Source organism: Zonotrichia albicollis, chromosome 3 (genome assembly GCF_047830755.1).
Source record: "Zonotrichia albicollis isolate bZonAlb1 chromosome 3, bZonAlb1.hap1, whole genome shotgun sequence".
In the NCBI taxonomy this organism is placed as follows: Eukaryota; Metazoa; Chordata; class Aves; order Passeriformes; family Passerellidae; genus Zonotrichia; species Zonotrichia albicollis.
The window spans coordinates 38,366,544-38,391,833 of NC_133821.1; the positions used below are offsets into that span (position 1 = coordinate 38,366,544).

General features: G+C 40.8%; 2 protein-coding genes across 4 annotated transcripts in view; one reads left to right on the forward strand and one right to left on the reverse strand.

Annotated features, from left to right (window-relative positions):
* RHOQ (ras homolog family member Q) lies at nt 1-23,959 on the forward strand. Of its 2 annotated transcripts, none has more exons than XM_005483093.2 (5): nt 1-142; nt 292-350; nt 15,193-15,357; nt 16,094-16,189; nt 16,927-23,959. In XM_005483093.2, exons 1-5 carry the CDS (start codon nt 1-3, stop codon nt 17,080-17,082), a joined length of 618 nt encoding a protein of 205 aa, XP_005483150.1. In that variant the 3' UTR covers nt 17,083-23,959. The 2 variants fall into 2 exon arrangements, with proteins under 2 accessions (XP_005483150.1, XP_014119833.1); XM_014264358.3 differs by having other exon boundaries at nt 16,931-23,959.
* PIGF (phosphatidylinositol glycan anchor biosynthesis class F) overlaps nt 15,133-25,290 on the reverse strand; it is a 21,148-nt gene continuing 10,990 nt past the window's right edge. The window contains exons 6-7 of one of the 2 annotated variants that reach the window (XM_005483092.4): nt 17,501-17,634; nt 15,133-16,157 (exon numbers count right to left, since the gene is read on the reverse strand). In XM_005483092.4, the coding sequence (XP_005483149.2) occupies nt 17,521-17,634 (114 nt within the window). In that variant the 3' untranslated portion in view covers nt 15,133-16,157; nt 17,501-17,520. Of the gene's footprint in view, nt 17,635-25,290 lie in introns of both variants that reach the window. The other variant, XM_014264356.3, reaches the window with a different exon arrangement.

Here is a 25,290-nt window from a genome sequence, read left to right on the forward strand (position 1 = left end):
ATGGCCCATGGCAGCGCGGCGGTCATGCTGAAGTGCGTGGTGGTGGGGGACGGCGCCGTGGGCAAGACGTGCCTGCTGATGAGCTACGCCAACGACGCCTTCCCCGAGGAGTACGTGCCCACCGTGTTCGACCACTACGCAGGTGAGCGGGCGGGGGGTCCCGCTACGGCCGGGGGCGGCAGCCGCTCTCTGCCCTCCCTCCATCCCCCGGCCTTGCCCTGCCGGGGGGGCCGGCACAGGGGTCGGCCGGGCTTGCCCCCCCTCACCCGCTGTGTTTCTCCCCCCTCGCAGTCAGCGTTACCGTCGGCGGCAAGCAGTACCTGCTGGGGCTCTACGACACCGCCGGCCAGGTGAGTGCCGAGCGCTGCCCGCGGGTCCCGGCCCCGTCCCCCCGCCCGCCGGCGATCCCGGCGCTGAAGTTATTCGCAGGGCTGTGGTCCGGGCTGGGCGCTTCAGAGGAGGCTTGGCGGGGGTGGGGGGCGATTGATAAAATCCGGCTTTAAAAGAAAGCCATCGATCCAACCTCGATTCCCGAGGGCGGGCAGGAGGAGACGGGCTTTATTTTTAGCGGTGCTGGGGCCGAGGCGCCACGGCATCGGCCGGCGCTGGGCTGCGGGGATGCCCGGCGCCTGCGGGGCATTGCTCCGGCCGGGCATGGCCCCCGGCCAGACGCCCTCGCTCGGGGTGCCGACCCTCCCGCCGGCTCTCGGGGGGAAATGCGCCCCGTTCGGCACAGAGGGCACACGCTGCCTCCGCTGCCTCGGGTCGGATGGAGAGCTAGGCTGCCGCAGCTTGCCTTGGTTGTGGTTTACAGCACTCAAATAGCTACTAAGAGTTGTTCGAACTAAAGGTGGAAAATAACAACATGTAATTCTCAGCCATTGCCTTTGAGATAATCTGGGTTTCTTTTGCTGTCCCAGACAACTCAAGTGATTAATTTGGTTAAGATCATTACAGCCAGTTGTGAAAGATGCTGTGATGTCAGCATGGTTCTTAAATAACTTTAATGATGGATAAAATACTGGTTGTTTGGAGGGGTCACTGGTCTAATGGTTTCTAAAGGGCTCCATGATTCAAATCATCTCTTCCTTAGCTTAACTTGCATGGCACCAGCCACGAGCCAGGTTTGGTCTCCAGGGTTAGAGTACTGTCTGGGGATCGCTTATTCGAAACCGTTTGTGAAGAGCCTGAGCCCAGGAGGTACAGAAACGCAGCATGGGTTTCGGTAAAGTTGTGTACTCCCTATATTAAACTTCTTCTTGCAGTGTGAGCATGTGCTTTGGTCTCACATGACCTCAGACATGCTTCCTTGTTGTAAAGAGCAACTCGTAAGACAATCTCGCTGAAGTCGCATAGACTGAAGCTGTAAATTTTAACCATGTTGTTCCTATACTTAATTGAACAACTGCTGCCTGAACTAGTGTACCTTTTTAGATCTATATATAGCCTTGAGTTAGGGAATCAACATTTAACCAGTTTTATATCTCTGTTAGGCCTGAAATCAGTTAAAAAATTAATTCCGTGAGAATTGTAGGAAACAGCGCCATTTCCAGAAAGCTGATACCCTGAAGGATCAGACTCTTCCTACAAAGACTGACTTCATGCTTGTCATCTCCCTGATATAAACACAAGCTAGTCAAATTTATGCCAGCTAAGTGCGTTTCTTACTACTATCATAGTCCTGTTTTTGAATAGTAATTAGTTCAGAACACAGCTTTAAAATGTTAAGTAGGTTGCAAAGTGAGGATCTAGTGCTCAGACAAAGCTTGGTTAGTGTGCAACTATTTGGTTTTTTTTATAATGAGCATTGGAAAGTGTGGAAGTGACCCTAGCACTTCTATACATATTTGGGGATGCTTGTTCTGGGCTTGTTGCTGTTAATGTATGTGTTAGCTCTGTGTAACCTCACCTGAGGTGGCTTTGTGGTACCCACTGTGCCTGAATGTGCTGACTGCAAACACAGGTGACCTTTGGCCTCCTCAAAAGTCAGTAGGGTAAACTGGCCAGTTTACAACAAACAGCAAATTAAGGTGTTCCTGTTACACTAAGAAAAACTTTTCACTGTGAAATTGTGTATAGAGAAAGTTGACGTAAGCTTTTTTCCCCAGTTTTTGAAAAGCTGAAATCATAATTTTGAATTCCAGGGCAGTTCTTGAGGCACCTAGAAATAGATCTTGTTGGCCTGATTCAGAGGACCCTCAGTTCACATAAGGTGTTTTAATGAGGCTACCTTTACAGATATATCTGGTCTTGGCAAAACTCCCCTTTTAGTCAGACCTGTGGTACTGATAAAATCTTTACCACTATCCCCATCCCACTTCAGCTTGTTTGGGGAACTGGTGGGTGCCAGAGACTGCCCACAGGAGCCCCATCCCAACATCCAGTACAACTAAAGAAGGGAGTCTGTATCAAGATGCCAGTCCAGCAACTTCATTCAGTTAAAAGCTGCTTTGTCAGAGCAGCTGACAAGCCTGTCTTCCCAAAGCTACACAATAATAGAAAGCTTACATTAAAACTTAAATATATAAAGAGCAGAAAAGACATGAGTTGATGATGTCTTCTCTGTGTTGGGGAAACAGCATGCTGTACCTGGTACATGCCTGCTGCTTCCACAGACTTCTGTATGGATTGGACACATTGCTGCCCAAAGCTAGAATTTCTATGCCAGCATGCATCTGCGCTTTTGTCTCTAATTCTGTCAGCCCCAAATAATTTTACTGTAAGATATTGGCCTGATAGTATAGTTTTATAAAACTTGGCTCTGTGTGATCACTGTGGTATCTAAGCAGTTCACAATCATCAGCAGGTTTATACTTCCAGCCCTGGACAAAGTAAATAGGTCCAATCTACAGATGTCAATTCAGGGGGAAGAGGAGTGAAAGGGGTTAATGAAAGTTCAGATAGTGACTTACTCCAAATGCAGAAAGCTGTTAGCAGAAGAAAGATTAAAGACAAGATTTTGATTCATAGCTGGTGCACAGCAGGCTCATCACCCTGAAATACTGCCTTATCAGTGTGTGGGTCTCTTTAACTTGCGTGGTTATGTATTTAGCAACTTGTGACAGACTTTGCTTTGGCAGAGGAGTTGCAAGCTTTTGAGTTCATCCAGTACTCACTTCTAGCTCGCTTCCTCACAACACACACAGGATCACATGTAGTAACTATAACGATGACATAAGGCCGCATATCTTCATGAGTTTAAAGTAGGTTGAAAACAAACCTATTCAAATCCCATTTTTTTCCCCTGGTAATATATATATAGCAAGGAAAAATGCCACTAGTAGTTCACAAAGTTCAGTTTACACACAGGCCTTTGAGTGCTTGTGAGTTCAAGAAGGCTTTTCTCTGTCTGAAAATACTGAGGCCCTGGTTCAGCAGAAAATAGCCAGTACAGCTGCTGGGCTGTGGAGGCTCAGAGAGCCCATTTGGGCTTGCAGCTGCGGAGGCAGCCTCCCATAGCAGGCAGGTGGGTGGGAATTTGGTGCCATTCCTCCAGCAATTCCTCCCAGAGGTGGAGCTAGGAGCTTCTTTTAGCCTTGCTGCATACAAGGGTTTAGAGCAGGTCTTGGTTTCCCCAGAAGATGAGAACTGTGGCACCTACCTACACTGAAGACACATCAGTGCACTTGATATTTAAACATGAGGTGCCTGTGATGCCTCTGGCTTTGCAGCAGCCTCTTCTGAGAGACTGTGGGTCAATACTGCTCTTCATTGAACAGGGGTGCATGGCAAAATCAGCTTGGGAAGAGAACCATGGCTTCATCAGGGGTCTGTTAAGATCACCATGTTGGAGAGGTTTTGAACTGCTGGCAAGTGATTATCATTTTGCCCTTCCAAAATATCAGAAATAATACTGCCAGCTCTCAGGAAGTTAACATTTTTGGAGGATGTGGCACCTCTTTGTTAATCCACAAGCACTAACAAAGAGGTGCCACATGTCCCTTTGCCATGTCCCAAGTGGTCAGAGTAAGTGGTAGGACACACAGGAGTTGCCTTTTGGGGATTTTGCTCTATATTAAAGGCTGTTGTTTAAAGTGAGAGTTGGGAGTCTATCCTTCTGCCGGTTCCTTTTACTGTAGGATTTTAATTCATGGTGTCCCTTTCTTCCAGCTGACTGCATACAGGAGGAAGCCTTGCTCTGCTCCTGTGTCTTTGCTGTAAAGGATGGCTGGGATCTAGAGGAAGGATGGGGGAGGCTGCAGTAGCAGAGCCTGTACTGCTTGTGTTGCTCTGGGAAGAGAGATGCTGAGGCATGGCATGACTGTTTTGTGCAGATTTGGCACCAAGCCAGCATCTGGGCAGAGCAGGGAGGGTATGGTGAATCTTACTATGGTGCAGTGCCTCATTATAACATTTCTATCCCTCAGCATCACTTACTGTTGATACTAGAGGGGCCTGGCCAGACAAAGCTGAGGTGAACTGTGTTCCTTTTATATCTCTGCCCTAAACACCCAAATACAGGGTCTAATAAAATGAAGCTCTTGGTGCCTTCTCACCTGTCCCCAGAACAGTACCACAACACATGGTATTCACAAGCACAGAACAAGCCACTTCTTTGCACATCTCAGCCCAGATGGTCACACTGGTTGCAGCCACAGCCATCTAAATTCAGATAAACTGATTTTTTTGTTGTAACAGAAGGCCTGATGCTAAAGCAATTTTATATTTAAGTTGGTCAAGCTGCTGAAGTGTGTGAAGTTAACTCAGTTATTAGGGAGATGAGTGTCTGCATTAAGGAGAGGTGTAGAAACAAATGGTTATAAATGTGAAGGTGTCTGTATGTGAGGTGTGGTTATTAAAAAATGGATAGTTCCCAAACCTGTGGTGGTTGCTATAAATAAATAGCAGTAATCTTTATACTCCTTCCTCTTTGTCTTGGCTTTGGAAGGTAGCCCTGGTCTAGCCCTAGGTACCATTCCAGTATCTTACTGAGAAGAGAGGCAGCTGCTGCTCTGTTGCAAAACAGAAATGTCCCTCCCCAGAGCACACTGCTCCTTCTGAGTTGCCCCTACCAGGCAGCCGTAGCTGCAAATGTCAGCCTGGAGTGAAGCAGTCTCACACAATGCAAAGCCTGCCACCCTTTACTGCAGAGGTGTAAACACCGAGCCCTCCAACACGATTTTGGCAGATCTAAACATGAAATGTCAGCAGCCAACATCCTTTCCCCTTCCTGCCCCCCCTGTGCCTCCCTCCTCCCACATGCATTTTGCCTCGCTCCCTTTCCATGTCCCAGCCGAGCTGGCAGCTGGCACTGGGGAGGCTGGGAGCTCATGAGCTCACTCCCAGCCCAGCGTGCTGGCCTATGAATAGCTCAGCCTCCGCTGAAGCTGCTCTGTGCCTCAGGATGTTGCCAGCCACATAGATTTAACAACTGGATGTATGCAGATAAAATAAAAACATGCCTAGATTCTCCCTTTGGAATTTAAGTTTTTCAGTGTAAGAGGAGGTGAAGTGCCTGAGCTAACAATCTCTGTGCTTAGAGCTCTCTAGATAAGGGTTTAAGCAAAGACAGGCGTTCTCTTTAAAAGGAAAAGGACTTATACCTTCAGATTGGTTATTAAAAATGGCCTTGCAACAATAATACTGTCAGTGCAAAGCCTGCATCTAAACGCCTCTGCGTGAGCTGTGACTCATGCTTTGAAAGCACGGCAGCTTTCCTAGAAGGATAGGTAAACACTGTTATCGCCAGATGGGGAGGTGCAGAATGGGAGATGGTGTTCTGAGTTCCCAGAAGCAGCCACTAGATAGATGCTGGAAACTCAAGACAGTTACATTTCATTTTCAGAGTGCCGAAAGCCCCACGGTACTTCTGAATAGTGACACTGAGTTATGTTCAAATCAAATCTAAGGGATCCACTTGAAAATGTAGATCCAGAATATCTTTGCCACTTTACCAGCAAGTTAATGGCAGACCAAAATGAAGAACACAAAGCAAACCAAGTTTGACAGGTTCTCTGAAACTTCAAATTTTGATATCTTAAAAGCACATTTTTATGAAGACTACTGACCTAGGATGGACCCTTGCTAAAGGATTACATGGCCAAGTAAAAAGCCCTTTTTTCCCAGGTTAAGATATGCTTTAGTTTGTGACAGAGAACTGTCTGATTTTTACCAATTTTTAATTTCTTTGAGGCACAGTGGCATCCTACAATGCTATCTAAACATGACCAGCTAAAAAGGCAACAGTGAATACAGTTACTGCTCTTCCAGCACACTGTTATTGCATATCCTCTTACTTCCCAGAGTTCATTCTAAGATGGTGTGTGCACCTGCACTCAGCTGAGTATCAGATAATCTACAGCTGTGCTGCAGGAGGCAGGGGTGATGGAATGGGACAACTGGCTAAGGTAGCATGGCTTGTGGAGTTTTTCTGATAGAGAACATATGAGACCCTGGGAATTTCTGTCAGGTCCATACTCAGACTTCACCATTGAAATCTGTTTTCTTTGCAAAGAACTCTACATATTTTGGTAAATAGGAGAAATATAAAAAAATGCAGTTTTCACTTATAGCCTAACTCCTGATTCAGCCTCCAAACTGCATCTTAAAAGAAAGTAAACAAAATTAGATGGAGCACTGTCTCCATAGCATGGACCTGCAATGTAAAAGGGTGTGTTAGGGTCTAATCCAAAGCTCTGTGTTAGCTGGCACTCTACTGCTGATTTCAGTAAACTTTGTTCCAGTTCCTTATTAAGAACACAAGGACAAAGTGGATGTAAAACCTACTTCAGCAAAGTTTTGTTAGTCCTGGGCATTCAAAATCATGAGCCAGTTCCTCCTACCCACATACACCACTACCCCAAAAGTCTAGGAAATTAAAATGGTTTTGCCCTTTGCTGCATGTGGGTTTTCTCTTTGGCCTTCATCTATCTTCATGTATCAACCTTTCTCTGTATCTGTGAGGTACTAGAAATTAGTCTTTCATTTAAAGGGGAAAAAGGATGTGCTTTTTCTTTATAGAGACTCCAGGAACCTGGTAATTAAGAAATAATACAAAGCACACTGGTTCAAAATCCTGCAGTTCTATTGTGAATAATAAACTTCAGCATCTCAAAAATGGGTGATTTGGGGCAGAACTTCAGGACTTTTTTTTAAGACTCCAAATTAGCACTTGCATTTCTAACAAAATTGCTCCTCCCCTAACGAGAAAAAAATGCAAAATAAGGACACAGAGGAGAAGAACTATGTCTTTTTACTGCTCTGTTCTGGGGTTTTATAAGCAGGCTATTTGTTTGAATTGGTGATTGGGTGAGTTGTGTTAAGAAAAATGTCTGAGTGCTACGTGACACTTTCAGCAGCTCTGAAGAGGTTGTGTCATTTGACACTTTACAGTTACTGTCCCCAGTCCGTTTTAATCCTGCTCCATGCTGCATCTGTGCTGTGGCACGTGTGCAATAATTCTTTGCTATGTCAGGCACTCACTGGTGTGCACATAAAAATGCAGGTGGCAGCATTATTCTCCAGAGCAAAGCAACATCTGTCAGCATCCTAGGTGAGTATATTGCTCCACATGAATAAAACACAGATTCAGAGTACCTCAGGCAGCTTGTGCTCTAAATTAGATGTAGTCACGAATACTTTAAGATCATCATTAGGACTTAGTGCTACTTCCTTGTTGGTCCTATTTCCAGTTGGGATTCAGTGTTGGAGTCAACAAGGGATGGATGCCAGGTGTGACCTGGGATGTGTCTTTAGTTATGACCAACAGATAGGCCAGCCACAGGCAGAGATGGCTCAAAAATTCCTCACTTAAGAAAAACTGCCTATGGTTTTTCTTTCAATTGCCTTAACATCTGCTGAGTGTTTTATCACATTCTTCAATGGGAGCTGCTAGCCCTAGCAAATGGGACTTGATACAAAACAAGGTACAGAAGACTCTTAGGAACTCCTTTCATTCCAGAAACTCTTTCACTTGATGTGTTGTGTGTTGTGTGATGTGTTCATTCAAGGTGCACATGATGGCCCTGGCACTCTCCTGAGAAGTTGTGTGATGGGAGCTAACCTTGAGGAGGGAGCAAAGCTGTAATCTTCTATGTGTTCCTCAACACTGGACTGAAGAATGTGCTTTTGGGGTTCATTTGTAAAAGGTGAAAGGGAATGGGACACCTAACTGATCAGTCTTCTTGTCTGATCAGTCTTTATACAGGTAGCAAATGAAAAGACATATCTGATATTATATGGATAACTGTATTAAACCAACTCTACTCTGTAGGCTGTCTTGCCTGTGACAACAGGTCATATTCTTCTGTGAAAATAAAGTCAGAGAACCTATCTTTCCAAAGAGCAGATTCTGCAGAGGATCTGTCCAGATCTCCTGTGTCAGGGTGCATTTTATTTTTTAACTTTATTTGCTGCATCTATAAGAATGGAAAATCCTGATTGTTCATGGCTGCAGACACAACTGGGGTGAATTCCCTTCCTGGGGAAAATAGAAATCTGGTATGTTTAAAATGCTGTTCATAAAGTCACTGACAGTGAGAAAAATGCAGAGCAGGACTGAAATTTCTCATGGACAAGGAGTGAATGGGTTTGTCCATGCCAGCTACTCTGCCATTTCTTAGGAGCTCCATAGTGGGTAAACAACAGGTTTAGGTGAAGGTGTTTAAGTGAAACTGTGCCTGCAGTCAGCTGGATACATGTTCTGTTGATACAGATGCTAAAATAATATAGCATAGGGAAAATTCAGGGACTTTCACTTTTAGAAAACCAACCAGCAAGTTGAAGTTCTCGTGGTGATGGAGAGAAGGGAGTGTGCTATTGAGACCATCTAGGAAAGTACTTTGGCATCACCACATGGCAAGATGTAGCATTTGGACAGTACTGAATTCCATATTAAGTCTAGGATCAAATCTGATCACTTAAAGGCAATTTTGTATATAATAAAAGAAATATGCTGTCCTTCCTGTCTCTAATGATCTAAAATTCATCTTAACTAGGCTCCATCTTCCAGCTAGTTATTTCTGTCTATCCAGAAAAGCTTTTCAGAGATGTAAGCAGCTGCACAGTTCTCAAATATGCCAGGGGGAAAGTTTTGTTATTAAAAAAAAAGGTAATTCACAAACCCTGGGCTTTTTCAATGTATAATTCATATGTCCTTTGAACAGTCCTCCTCACAGAAATTCAGAAATGGATTTAGATCAGTTTACTTCATTTTTAGAATACAATGAAAGAGCACTTATTCTGCATACTTGCAGACTTTTCTATAAATTAAAAATAGATGCTGGGCCCAAACCAACAGCTCTTTGCACTCTCTGGGAAACCTGCGCTAACAAACCACAACAGGACAATTCTGCTTTCTTTAGCAATGCAAGCTATATCCTCAGAAGCCTGTGAAGAGACAGAGGGTCTGTAGTGCACTTGTCCCCTGCAGCCAGGGAATAATCACTGCATCTTTCTCGTTTTGCATGTTCAAAAGCTAGGGGCTACAGATGTAGACAACTGAAAAATCAAATGCAGTCATCAGCATAGCAAAGCTTGGATCGTGGAATTGGCTGAGCAGACAATGCACTGTCAGTCCAAACTGCAGCTTTATGCCAAATGGTCCTGCATTAGTGGTGCCTTGTGAGTGGCAGTGCCAGGAAACCCACATCCTGGGGGACGCTCCACCCTCCTTCCTTGCAAAGGGTTACAGTGTTACACAGCCCAGACTGAAAAATCTGAAGTGTTTTTTAGCCAGAGAAGCAATTTATGCTTGGCATGGGGCAGTACAGGCCACTTCCCTCTCTCTCTCCTCCCCCATCAAGTGTCTTGCAGAACCAGAAACCACAGGGTGATTCAGCGCAGTGAAGTCTGGTTCCTGGAGTACTTTTGCAGCAAGCAGTTGCTTTCAAAACCTTTAGATAGAGGCTTTGCCTGGTGCTTGTGGCAAAGCTGCAGATCAGCCTTTAATTCCAAATAATTTGGGGGAGATGGCGAGATGTGTCCAGAGGCAGCTGTGAGTTGTTACTAAGTCCACTTTTATGTACATCAGTCATTATGGTTCACTTGTTATGCTTTCCAAAATATTACAGGGAAAAGTAAAAAATGCAGTCTTGAAAGACAGGTTTGAAATGCATTTCAAAAACTGAAATATGGCAATTCATAATAAGAGAAGACTTCTGACTCTTGTTACTATGAAGTGGTTAGAACAGACTTTTACCAAGGATTTTACTCTGCAAAACTCTGCCTCACTGCACCCCTCTGAGCAGTAGTGATTACCCTTTGCTGCATGAAGGTTGGATTCCTCTAGCAACTCTGCCTGATGTCTATTTTTGGCTTCCCCTCTAAAAACAGATGGCTGGGAGTGAGAACCTCTCCTTACGATTGCTGTTGTAAGCTGTGAAAGCAACAGATGGTTGCTAACACAGAGATCACAAACGCAGAGGTTTTGAGCTCTGGTTTTTCTTCCAGTGGTGCAAGCTTTATTTTGTTTCCACCCATCCACTTTATACCTCTTGGAATAGAAATAGGTTTATCAAGGATACATCAGTATAACAACTGAAGATGCATTGTTAAAATTTCATTCCTAAACTGCAAAACACATAAAATAATTCATTACTTTGGTTCTGTCAGAACAAGACATGAGTGTGAATTAAAACATGACACATCTTAGGCTCTTGTGTTAGTGTTAATGATACACCATAATTTGGTTTTTCCTATTTTCTTAAAAACACTAGCAAAGAAATAAAAATCAACCAGACAAATCTAGATTAGCATTGTCTTCATGATTTGCAATGGCAGATCTGAGAGGCCTGGACTTCCTCAAAGGTTTTGGTCAAGGTGTGGGAAGTGTTGGCTGCAAAGGGCTACCTGCCTTCCATCTCTCCAAAGTGGCCAGAGAGCCCCCAATACCATTCCAGATGAGCAGGAGGCCTGTGCTCTCACACTGCTGACAGAGGGGTGTCTCTGCAGACAGACTCTGTCTGTGTGTCCATCACTTCCACTGGAGCTGGGAGGAGCATGATACCATAAATCAGGGGAGCCACAAGGTCTCTACTCACAGAACCTCTGTATGTCAGCGCCTCGCACCTCAGTGTTCTAATAAATATAAAGAAATAGTGCTTTCTGTGGGTCAAGAAGGTTGTCCAGAAATTATTATACTCCACTTTGTCTGAGTTTATTTTTTTAAAATATCCTACTGCACATAAGCTGTGTACATCAAAGGCTTTTGGAGTGCTTTGCAAAGACTAATGCATTATTAAGCTAGCAAACCCCTACAGACGGCAGGATGCAAACAGAGAGAGGATAATGATTTGCTCAGGACTACATACTGTGCCAGTGGCAGAATTTGGAATACAGTTTCCTTTCCTTTAGCTGTGTCTCAGCTGATATCCATAGAACTGGGCAAAAGTATCACTTCAAAATCAAATGCATGACTTGAAATGGGACACTGTGTTCTGCTGTTGGTCTGAGCAAACCCATGAAATGAAGAATATTTTAATGCTGTGGAACTACAATACCATTCCTCTGTCTGCATACAAAAAGTTTCCCAAGACCTCTGTTTCTGGACAGGTAAATGTTGAAAATAGCCAGATTTTGGACATGTTAGAGCAAATCCTCTTCACCATTCAAACTACAGTATTCAAACAAAGACAGCAGAAAATCTCAGGCAGATGATTAGGTACTGTAACATGGAAAAGGAGATCTAAAGGATTTTAAGGAACCAAGATAAAGGCAATGCTAAACATACCTTCAGCCTACCATAAGAAGACATGGGAATTTTAAAGCCTGAATTTCCATTGTTCACTTTAAAAACAAAACCCACTGTTTGTAGTTGAGAAGCCAAGTCCTTAGCTCCTTCATCTCATCTCCTTCTTTATGTCTGTTGTCTACTAGCAGCTGTCCTGGCTTTCCACAGGGATACTAGGGAAATTATGAACAGCCCTGCTGTAGTGTCACGTCCTTTAGAGGGATCACAGCTCCAAAGAACATTAATTAAGTCAACATTCTTGTATCCAGTTTTGTTTGAAGTTAATATAGCCCTCATATTTTCTGTATTCACCTGCTTCAGCAAATAATTTTTTTTAAACTCCAGAGTATGCTGGAGAATGAGCTGTTTCACTATTACAGCCTCAAGTTTTTGAGACTTATACTGACTATTTCAATCCTTAGGGGCTTTCTTGCCCATCTTATTCACATTCTTAAAATATTCCTGCTAATATCCTTAAATATTTTTAAAGTCTAAATATATATGCAGTGCCTCCCCCAATCAGATTGTCTAATTATCTAATTGCTGTATAGTGTGGTATGTACATGCACTCAAATTGGAATCTATGTTGACTGGCTAGTATAATCAATTTTGCCATTGCATTTCAATTTAGAATAAACCACATTTATTTCCCTTACACTAGATTGAGGAAATAAATTATAGTTGAAGCAATAAGATTTTTCCAGGCTTCTGTAACATTCAGTCTAAATTAATTTGGTATTCCAGATTATTCTACCAGTTGTAGCAGTTATGCTGGCCCAATACATCAGAGAAAGTTTACAGGTTTTATTGCTGTTTCTAAGGGGCTGTTGGGAGGCAGAGGGAGTCTTTAAGCCCAGATGTCCTACTAGGTGCTGGCAAAATTTAACCAGGGTTTCTCCCAGAAGGACTCAGGACCAGTCCAATCATGGGTGCCACTACCAGTGTCAATGCACACCTGATGTTGAGAGCACACACAAGCTTCAAAGGAGAGCCTGAGAGCACTGGCATGTTTCAAGCAGCAGGGCTGGTGGGTATAGCCAAATTCTCTGATAATTTAAGGAAGCTTAAATGCAGTGAAGCCACTGCAGCAAAGAGCACACACATCTTTGGCTGTGGTACATGATGTATCCAATCACATTGTACCTGCCATCTGTTTAACTCTTAATTACACCTGCCCACAGCTGGCCCAGTGCAAGTGGAACAGGGTATAAATCAAAAGGCACACAAACAAATGCAGGAGCAGGAAAGGAGTTCACACCTGAGATTGTCTTTAAGAAAATTATTAATATTTGCTATGAATAAAAGGTCCATCTGTAATTTGAAACGGATTAACTAAAGAGCTATTTTAGGGTTAATGGACTAAGAGTAATTTCTGGTGACAGTGAAAGGCTTTCTCCATTCCAGCTTTTAGTGCAGGCAGTATTCTAGTTATCCTAATCCAGATATGAGATTTTTAGAAAATGCAGAGTATAGGGATGGCAGCTCTTTGGCAGTAGGAACAAATTACAGCTTTTAAGTAGATTTTTTAAAAATACAACTTATTCACTAATACCCCACATATGAATTAGAGCTGAATTTCAGAGCAAATGATGGGTCCACTGTGTGTTTTCATGCAGATTTTGTACTCCAGGGAACAGAGTAATTGGTAGTTGAAAAGTTTCTTTTAGGATTTTAATCTCCACCCCAGAAAACAGAGTGCAACCCTGAGCAGGATCTAGCTATATTCAGCAGTAGAAGTGAAACATAAAATACATGTCTAAAAAATCTAACTGCATGCTAAAAGAGTTTTAACTTCCTGTGTTGGTGTTTTGAAGTTATTTCTGCTTTCTATGATGAATGTCCACACATTTGGAAGAGACGTGGTTACTGTTTCTTTCTTCTGAATCAGGGCAAGAGCCTGACACTGGCAGGGAAAAGGCCTGTCAAATGCTGTAGCTTTGAAGTGGTGCCATTTACTCTGGTTGTGAAACTGGGAAGCCCTGTCAACAATTAACATGCTCTAGCTAATTGACAAGCCTGTTTACAAAGCTAGAGTGGATACTCAAAATGGCACAAGAGTATGACAAGGAACGATCACCTCCTTGCTACTGCAGAATTTCTGCCTGTGCTTATTGTTCCTCCAGTTCATGAGAATAACAGCTCTCTTCCCACAGCTGCTGACTTCCAAATGGAAAAATGAGCCAAGCAGAAACTGCTCTGAGGATGTTCTCACAGTTTTTCTGAAATTCAAGTGACCATGCTTAAAACCTAACAAATCAATGAAGGGCATTTCTGAGGGTGTGACTATAGGTTAATAATCTGGTAATGTGGCTGTTCCCAAGGAAACAAAAATTTAATTTTCTGTCTCATTTCAAACATGGACTTGAATTACATTTCTGCCTCTATGTTTAATGAATGAATCATTGCAATATTTGTGAGATTTAATTAAGATGGGGAGTTTACATGGGAAAAAGGGAAACTGCTGCAGCAGCCCTAATAAACTGGTGTTTACTGTGGAAGGTATAAATCCAGCATTTGTTAGTGTCACTGCAATGCCTGGCCTCAGTCTTAGTTATCTATGTTGCAAAAACCACCAAAACTCTATAGTAGGAATGGTAAGGCATTGGTTCACTGCCAAAGACCAAAGGAAGCCTTGCAGAGAGAAGCTCTGCAGAAGGGCATGCTCCCTGTGGCTGTTAGCTAAAACATGGGGCAAAAATCCACTTTCTCCCTTGCTAGAGAGAACTCTGATTTACAGGAGGGGCAATGCTCCTAGGTACTTGTCTTGCCACAGTATGGTATACCCTGGCAGTAGGACTGCTGACTTTAAATGCTGGGGCTCTAAATGTCCTAAATAACTTTTTCACACTAACTCCTCTCCCACACTCCCAACAAACAAATAAACAAAGGCATTAATATTCCATAGTGTTCTTGATTCTGAATTTCTGTTCCATCTAATCCTTTGCTGTGCTTGCTAGAGAAAGCACACTCAGACAAAAGAAGTCCCTTCTGATCCTTCCTACTGCCCTCAACACTAGGAACAGGACTGTAAGGTTTCTAAGAAACAAAATTCTACGGAGGGCTTTAAATATCACCTCTGTGTATGATCCAAAAGAGAAGATTTAAGTGCATCCAACAGCCTTAATCTAGTATAGCTTTGTATAACCTGGATGACTCTACAGCAGTCACACCTGCTCATTTCTCTACAAATAGCAGTCTTTGATCTGCAAGTATGTTTGAACCATAAGCCTTTTGGATTTTTCCTGAAGTGAAAACTTTTTGAATGGTAATCATCTGTATATTCTCATAGGGAAGCACATTTCTATCAGTACTAACACATTTTTCAAAATATTTACATTCACATATAGTTATCTTCATACGTAAATTTTGCTCTAACAGCGACACTAACTAACTTGGAATAGTTTTAAACATTCAGAAAGTTTGCCTCAACAACCTTCATGAAATACAAATACAGTTTCTGAATATAACTGTTAAAATACAGGCAACAATTTAATATTGCAGATAACAGAATTTTTCTTCCTTAGGAAGACTATGATCGTCTGAGACCTTTATCTTACCCTATGACCGATGTCTTCCTTATCTGCTTCTCAGTGGTAAACCCTGCTTCATTTCAAAATGTGAAGGAAGAGTGGGTACCGGAGTTGAAGGAATATGCACCTAATGTTCCCTTTTTACTAGTAGGAACACAGGTATATTTGGTTCTGTTCTACTTTTATTTAAGCAAATAGGATCATTGTATGATGCCTTTTCTCTGGGCTGGAAGTTGAGGCCCAACAGGACCTGAGCAGCACCTCCTTCTGCCTTTGGAGGAACAACCCTTACAGGTGGCAGAAAAACACAGATACGTGCTGTTCTCCAATGAGCTATCCCCATTTGTTAAAAAAACTTATGTCCATTGTAAACATGGTGGCAAGATGGGCTGCATGTCTCCCATGTGACTTTCTAAAAAGTCACGGGACTTATTGAATAAAATTGTCTGCTCATGCCCATGTTACTGGAATTTCTCGGGTTTACAACTATTAGTCACATGCAATATTTGCTGAAGCAAAGGAAAAGGGGAGAAACGAGACAATTTCCTCTTGCTTCTCATGGGTAGTGGACTGGGTTTCATTTATGAAGTGACCCACATGTTGGTGTTACCTATGGGTTAATCTTTCTGCCACTGCATTTGGTGTTCTAAGATGATCACATCTAATTGAAGTGCTGAATTACAGAATAAATGTTTCTTCCTTCTAGATTGAAGGTTCACAACTTAAATTAAGGGCTCTTGAATCAGGAAGGGTCCACAATCTGAATCATGCCATGACTCCATTTTTATAGTGATAATATTCCATTGAATGATTCTCCTTTAAAAAGAGGGTATCATTGCCTGCTGACTTTTGTTTAGAGAAAGTATTCCAGCATGACTTCAATCTTTCTTGCTAGATTGATCTCCGTGATGACCCAAAAACTCTGGCAAGACTGAATGATATGAAAGAGAAGCCCGTATCTGTGGAGCAAGGACAGAAGTTAGCAAAAGAGGTAAACTGGATACTCCTAAATGAAACCAAGTAACAAAGAACAAAACAACAAAACACCCCTATTTCTACTTGACTTAGTCTTCCTTTACCACTTTTTGCATATCTTTTAGCAGTCCACATATGAAATCTTGTGACTGCTTACCAGTTAACAACACTTACTTACATTAATGAGTAGACCTATGTAATTATACTTTCTTGTCAGTAACAGTTCTAATTTTCAGTGTAGACACTTGTAAAAGCTATACAAGCTATGTAAATATTACTCAAAGATAATTAAAATCCATAGACTGGTGGAGGTTGGAAGGGACCTCTCCTGCTCAAGCAAAATGTTGGAAGCATCTTTTAGACACTATTTGAGAATGTTATACTACCACTGTAACTACTGTGTGGATAATGCTTATCAGGACACTTACAGAGCATTTATTTTTGAAACACAAATGAGTAATGTAATATTTTTTTTTCTCTTTAATTATCAACCATATCTTAGGCATCCACTGCCAATCTATAGAACTTACTTCTTTCCCACAGAAACCAATCAACTTAAATACCTTCCAGATCTTTGGACAAAAGATAAATATTATTTTCTCCTACAGGGGGGTGCACATTCAGATAACTTTTTTTAGATTGCAGCCAAACATTGTAATGTTGCTATAGGGGGAGAAAAAAAAAGCTGAAGTGCTCAGATGGAATTGAACAGCTGAGACATACTGCTATTGAATTAACTTATTTTCTTGACAGATAGGAGCCTACTGTTACGTGGAGTGTTCAGCTTTAACACAGAAAGGACTGAAGACTGTTTTTGATGAAGCTATTATAGCCATTCTAACTCCAAAGAAACACACAGTGAAGAAGAGAATAGGCTCAAGATGCATAAACTGCTGTTTGATCACGTGAGAGACATTTGACAATGGCCAGGCTTACTGTGAAATTCTACTGATTTTAAATACAATGCATTAAGTACATAGTGAATTTGTTCCAGGTTTGAAAGTTAAACCTACATTTCTGCCTTCTACAACCAGTGAAATCCAGAGGAATAAAATCAAACTCAACGAACTTGTAATAAGAAGCCACCACATCTGTTACAAATATTTTATTCAGACTGGAAGGTACAATCTCTCAGGGTTACACAGTCTAGAGGAAGCAAAAACTGCACCATGCTGAAATGGCATCTATGTGATTTTACTGAGTGGAGATGCTTGGCCTGAAATACTCTAACTGAATTTGGACAGTTTTCTGCTTTGACTATATATATATATATCTTAAAAATCCCCAACTTTTGCACAGCCTGTATGGAATCTGCACAAAGAAATACCTTGTCTCTTTTTGCTCCAGTTATCTGCTTTTGTATGTAAGCTGCTTCCGGTTCCAGTGTATCCACAGAGGTGCAATAATCAGACCAGCCATATAGCCAAAGGTAGCTCCGAGGGAACAGGAGATGGGCCATACCTGAGGGGAGAACACAAGGCAAAAGCAGACCATGAGGAAAAGGTCTGTGGTTTTTGTACTTCATGAGCACAAAGTCTAGGTACTGAGAGACAGTAGTCTTATTCTACTTTAAAGCTTGATGTGCTTTCCTAAAAATGCCAAAAGCGTAACAATCATCTTCATGAACACTAAATGATGTTGTACAGTTTTTAATTAATATGCATTAAAATGTAAGCAGGCTTCTGGCTATTGCAGACTTTAGTTTGATAGTCCAAAAGCTATGTGGAAAAAACCACCCCTTAGAACTATTTATATCCCCAGAAGCATTCAGCTGACCTGACTTCCTACTCTGCTGTACACATTTGGGTACCTACGGATTTCTCAGCAACTTCTCCTTTCAATCTCTCATGGTGTTTTGAAACTTTCAGGTGTGTATAAAGGAATTAGTATTCAAATAAGGCCAGAGACTGAGATAGATAGAGGTTTGTTGGCTTTTTTTCTTGAAAAGTATATGAAAGGATAAATTTCCCTCTGGCTAGCAGTAGGGAAGGAACACAAATTTGGAAGCTGACTGAACATGTTGCACCCAGATCATCAAACTTGTAGTAAGCCAGTTATGTCAAAGAGAGCTTTAATTATATGCTCTATTTTCAACTATAAGAAAAGGAAGCCAACTCAATAGGTCTGACTCACTTTACCAAACTATCTTGTACTGACCCAGAGTAGTAACAGAATTCTTCCCTGCTCTATTTTTTTTTAATAATTGGTATTGATTTGCAGGGAGAAATGGCCAAACCAAGACTTAACCAGTTTGTTATCAGATGTAGCTTATAGTACCAGTCCACTACAGACTGCATTTGATGAAAGTCTCAATTAGGGCAGTAATGAATTTATTTATTTTCGAATAAACGAAATTCCCAGGCCTCTTTAAAATTCTCCTTTGCTTTTCTGGTTTTTTTTTTTTTTTTGCAAGGACAGGTTTGTAGTTCCTGCTCTACAGAGCATATTCTTAAAGCAAGTATGGACTGGACTCTCCTATTCTTTTGTTTTTTAAATTAAGGGGGATATTTCCCCCTTCCCATTGTACTTGAGACTGAGAAATGCACTAGACAATACAAGAAATATCCCAATCTCCAGCCTTCTTTTCTACTTCACTTTGACTTGCAATTCATGAATATCAAATGAACTTACTCTTAATGGTACTGGTTCCTCCTTTCATTCATTTTCCTAGCTCTGATTCTTCTCTTTACTTCATTATCACTTAAAAGAATATATTTATTCACATCCTTTGATCATGGGAATTTTAACTACAAAAAAGAATAATGTATTTTGTCCTCTGCTCTTTCATCTTCAATCTCCTCAGTTGTTTCATCTTCACATTCCTTAGCATTTACAGCTTTTATTTGTTATTTGGAGGTCTTAAGGAGTGTAGCAAAGATGATTACTAAACAAGGTGCCTTAGGTACTCTTTATTGACCTTGTTTCATTCTTTCACTTTCATACATTCTGTCTCTGCTGCTTTTGTTGCTGAGTATTTCAGCAGTTGCCTCTCAAGCCAAAGATTTGCTTGTTTTCATTCATTTACTGTGTATAGTAGATCATCTATAAAAAGCCTTGAGAGGCTTTGGCGTGGTAAGTACTACATGCATTTGAAACTCACATAAGTTTGTGGCCTTGGCTAAACTTACACTTCAGGTGGATCTTTTCAACTTTTAAACAAAATGTAATTATTTCTAGCATTTTGCATATTACACTTGTCCAAAGGACAAAACAATAAAAAAGTCTCTGAAACCCTTCTGCTCACTCAGTACTGTTCAGATGGAACACAAGTCATACTTTTTTATCCACTGATGAAGTCAAATACCACTCCAATATCCACAAAACTATGGACAAAGGCTTCTTAACTCGGTGGTGCTTTTACATCAGATTTGCTGAGTGATCAATGATCAATCCTTCATCAAATTTTTACCTACATTAGGTGAATTTGTAGTTGCCTATTTGCTTTCCAGAACTATAAGTAGATGATGGACTCTGAATTGATCATATTCCCCTAATTAGAGAGCAAATATCCCTGATGACCCAATGACCCTGTATATTGTGCTATTTTGTGTATAGTGGGTGATTATGGTATGATTAAATACATATCTGATGATTGTTGTAGCCTCTTTCACCTGACTGAACTGCAACTTGGGACATGTTTTTTCAATAGCTGTGTAACTTTTAATACCAATTATGCCTCTGTCTGTCTTCTAAAACATTCAATTTTTGCTTTGGTTTTTAAAAGTCAGTGTTACCTTACAAAGTTTCAAGCTCTCTCTCTTAACAGTTGAATCTCTGACCTCGGAACACTCACAAATGGCAGGTGGAAAAGATAGGGAACAAAGGGAAGAAAACATAAAACATGCCATCTCCCCATCTATGAATAAGACAGAAAGAGACACCACCTCATCCCTTCTAGTGGCATGGAACAGAGGGGTACTAGGCCAGGCACTTATTCTTACAGTGCTGCTTGGACAGCCCAAAGTAGTTCTGAGGGCAGTTTGGCCTTTTGAAAACTCCCTAAGCACAGCAGTTAAAAGCCTGGACTTAAGAGTGTTGCTGTCCTTCTGCCATTTTCTCTAACCCTCAAGACCTGGCAAAACCCCCTAACAAACAGGTAATAATAATAAAGGTACCACTTTTGCACCTTTTGTTCTTAACTGATGGCTTTTAAGCTACATATAGCCTGAGGCACCCATGGGTATATCTAAAGCAGCAAGTTATCAAAGACAGATTAAGATATGGTTCTTAAGCACAGCAGCTGCACTAAAATAACACCACTTTCACATGATTTTGGCAGTCTACAAAAATGGGTTGTTTCTTTCTGTGGAAGTGGGTTGCTTTATTTTGTATTAGCTGCTGGCCTCATTTTTCTGAGACCCAATCACTTTCTTCTGGACCTTTTAAAATGACTTTGACTTACTCCATTGGCCTGCTTTTGCCCCCTCTTTCATATTATCTCAAACTTGTCCTAAAATCCTTGACTTGGCATGAACTGCCTGTAAGTGATAAAAATCTAAGCAACAAGTATCTGTCTGCCTGTTCCTAGAGATTGCTTGCTTAAAATATGAGACTTGTAATACGCCCCTCTCATCCCCTGAGAACTTCCCAGCTCAGTTCCTCCTACATCATGCTCCCTTCTGCCTTGAGGAAGCTGACATATCCTGCCCCAGTACTGATGTCATGTCTGGGCTGGGTCAGCAGCAGGGGAGTAAGATGTTAGGCCACATGGCCTAGCTACACTTTTGCTGAGGGGAAAAAAGGCTGATAAGGAGAGACAAGTGTGGGGAGTGCAGGAGATAGAATAGAACATTTTTCATGAAACTGTCATGAAATGCCTTATCTGTCTCAGCAGCTGAGAAGCATCAGCTACCATTTTCACAGCCTAACACAAGAAGAATCAGTTTTTTACATATCAAATGCATGGTGAAAAGGGCAATTTTAACAACCTGTAGATGATTACTAGGAACCTGAACAGCAGCTTGGCAAAAACAAATCTTACCAAGAACAAAAAATGCATTTTAATGGGCAGAGCATGAGGCAGTGTTTAATGCAAAGCAATTCTGACTTCTGCTATTCGTTTAAATTCTCTTTTTGCCTTTTCATCAGGCAGCAGGGTTAGGACTTCACAGGAATTTCTTCAAGCTAGCTTAATAGACCTGCAGAACTGCAAGGGGGGTTTTTAGTGTATATTAGAACTCATTTTAAGAATAATGACTCAAAATAGGAATTGCCAACCTTTCAGGACACAAATGAGCTAGTTTCCTCAGTGCTCTTTAGAACAGCTAAGATTCTATGATGTGAGAATGCTTAGCACACTGCATGGAAAGCAGAGCATGTTGCAGGACCCCAGCAAGGTAGCCAGCTCTGCTGGACTGTGCATGCAGCTGGCTAAACCAGAATTCTGACTGCATGGCAGTCTTGTCATCCATTACGAGTCTTGCATCCCATGCAAGGGAATTACATAGACATTGATAAGGACACAAGGGCCAGAAGCTTATAGACCACAGGAGCAACACAAAGTTTTTAAAGATATTATGAAGTAAGCAGCTGCCTGCTGGAACTTTGGTTATACAAATGCAAATACAGTGGGGCAATCTACTGTATTTACTCTTCAGTAAACTTAAGAGTGTTTTTCTCATATTCCTAAACACGATTTTTTGTATGCTTACTGTTTCAAAAAACTAATTTCTGACTGTCAATTAGAAGGCTATGTAATAATTTTTGTTTCATTTTAAAACTGAATAAATGAGCACAATTATTTTCCCTTCCTGTTTCTAACATGCCTTAAATTCCTGATTGTTTAGTCTGTACTGTCTCAAAAATTTCAGTACATGCCTTTAATCTATTTTGGTTGCATGCACATGTTAACTATAAGTGTCTTATCACATTGTACAGAATGTGTGTGTTGACAAGCACACACCAAGAAGAAAGTGTGAGGCTTTTTTCAGGCTGGCATTTGTAACTAGAAGTTGATTTCATGGATTTGTGCTCTAAAGTTATAGCAAGCATAACAGCCTTTGATCTCACCATTAAGGTTTACATTGAGAAAACACATTATTAAATAAACAACGATAACCACACTAAAGTGGAACAAGCTTCTACTTCTGTTTAAAACAACTCCAATTGTGCATGATCCCTTGTTCTCATATTAAGCAACTTCTCTTATAAAAAAACTTTCATAGTAGGAAGTAAATGCAAAAAGGAATACAAGAAGGAAACTCTCTGAGTTGTGTTAAGAAGAACCAAAGTAGAGTGAAAGTTTAAAGTCCCATTTCAGCTTACTTGAGTAAGCACCAAGAACTGTATGCAAGATTCTCAGGATTATTTTTCAGGGTACAAATGTCTGAGAGCTATCTAAGGCTAATATTTACAGTCATATTGGCTAAATTACATGGCAGTCAGTCAACTCAGGTGAGCTATATCAGCACTACCTATTATGCTTGCAGTATCCACTATGAAGTAGGAAGTAGGAATATAGCAATTTTACTTCTACCTAATTATAACATTGTAAGCAGAATATTGTTTCAAAGTTACTTTTTACCACTTGTAACAGGTACTACAGATCAAAATTATGCTACCAAAAAACCCTGGATGTATAGGAGGGCATGCACACAACAAACACAGAGACTGATTTAAAAGTGTGTTATCAAAACATGCAATAAACTGAGGAGCTAAATAAAGTGAGCTAAATCCAGTTGTTGTCAGTGGCAAATGCTGTACCTGAAATAATAGTTCCACCACATATAAAGTGTGCTGATAAAGTTGTGGTCTTTAACTATACCACATTGTTCTGCAACTAGTTTCCTCAAGCTGAGTAGAGAAAGGATGTGCCTAGGAACTCCTACATCATCTCCTCCTGTTTCAGTGGTGGTGTGTTTTGAGGTTCCACTTCTCAGTGACACATGAAGCCAATATCCTGATCACATGCGGTTATTAAAAGCATTCCATCAACTTGAAACAGGCAATCTGGAAAAACTAAACAACTGTAAAAACAGAAGTTATTTTCTATTTCTTTGTAGAACTGTCCTGGCTAACTGTAACCCTTACATACCCATTGAGCTTCAGCAGCCTAGAGGCATCTTGAGATGGATGTACAACTCTAAATCGTCTAGAACAGCCTTACGTAAATCATCGCAACTAAGGATTGCAAACTGCTTTAAAAATTCTGAAAAATAGGATAACAATCTCAAAACACTGGCAAAATTAGTCTACCAGTCTAACTGAAACATGCCTGGCAGAACAAGTCCTGTTAAGTTTGTTGTTTTGTTCTTAATACAGAAATGTAACTACTGTAGTGCCTAAACTGCATTTCTGTAAGGCATTTATCTTTACCTTTGTCTGAGATAAGCTGAATTCTAGACCTACAAGCAGGAATAACAACAGACTAGGCATCCCTGACCAACTGTTTTGCATAGTTACAAAATTTTTCTTAAAGCTAGCAGAGGAGTAACATATATGGCATGCTTAAAAAATGCTTTAAAAACAACAAAATAATGAAAAAAAACCAAATCATAGGACACGCAAACTGACTTTCAACAATATATTTTATAGTTCTAACAGAAATGCTTTATATTTTTTCATCTCCATTCTCAAACATTATTCAGAAAATTAATGTTAGTTTATTTCTGAAACAATATTCTGTTCCTGTTAAGTAATATTTACTTAGCATAGAAGTTGTTGTATGCTTAAAAAATGCAATTAACATTATTATTTTTAAGGGTAGAGAGGCACACTAATCTGAATATCCCCTGTATGCAATATTTTTCAAACATAAACATGGAAAATAAAGTGAAATTTTCTGAGACATCTGTATTTATCTCAGTTTTGTTGCATGTCACAAGATGCACCTATAAAGAAGCAACATGTTTCCTTTGCTTTGTAAATAACTAAGGATGAAGTAGCATTTGGGCTTTAGTCATTAGCAGATCAATTGGAATTCTTCTTATGAAATTCATCATCAGGTTTACTCCCCAGAACCCTGAAGTACTTGGAAGTAAAAACAAATTCTTGTGAAAGACAAAGGACGCTGACATCTGATTTTTCTGACCAGGTAAGACCCAGGTAATAGTACAGAAGTACAACTTCTATTGATACATCTCAACCACAATGTAAAGCAATGACTACCAGATAATTTTCCAGTTCTTCTACGAAGTTTGCAGGAACATATGACAGACTCAGGACAGACTGCCAAGGGCAGGGAAACAGTAGCAAAAAATGAAACCAGTGTTGCTTTTTCTTTGAAGGACCCAAAGCAGAAGGTGTGAGCGTGGCAATTCAGGTAAGTATCTTACAGAATAGTGCAGACAGCTTTATTTAATACTCTGCTGGGATTCCAGCATTCTCCAACTGCCTCCAACCTCTTGTTTGCTTTAGGTGAGTCACTACAGACCACTTCCATTTGAAGACCTTTCTATCAACAAACCAGACTTCACAGAAGCAGCTTTACATTCCCCCATTTGTGAATGATTTTTCAATTTAAAAGTTGACTGCAGACACCAGAATTGATTAAGTGCTAAATTCCAATTAAGTGGAAAAATATGCCAATTCAAGAGACAGGGAATTTTTCTGTATAGCTTGTTTCATATTATGTTGCTGTAACAAAGCTAAGTCAATAGCATTTTTTATCCCACATTTCTGTACCAGCTGGATATTTTGTGGTTTTGACAACTTTTGACTTTCCAGGGCTACCAACAGAGCCAAAGGGCAAAAACAAAACCCCTCTGGTTTGCTTTATCAAGTGATATTTCTCAATTATTGCTGATCCATCCAGTTCTTGTAGTACCAACCTCCATTTTTCTGTGACAATCTGCCAATAATGAATTGTCTGAAGTTACAGGTAGCAATGCAGCTGTGTTTCTATTGCATGTTGTTACACCACAAATACTAACAACAATCAATACAAACGTCAGAACCAGATTTTGCAATAAGCAGGCTTAAAGGCCTTAACACTGCTCTCTAAAATAATAATACCACTTTAGTCTTCCCCAACGAAAAAGATTTAAACCACATTTTCTGCTTTAAAGCAGAACCACTTCCACTACAGATCAAAAAACCAATTGTTTACACCACAAAGGCTAAAATACAAAAAGGAAAACAATCACTAATGAAACCTCTTTTTATCTCAGAAACTGGTCT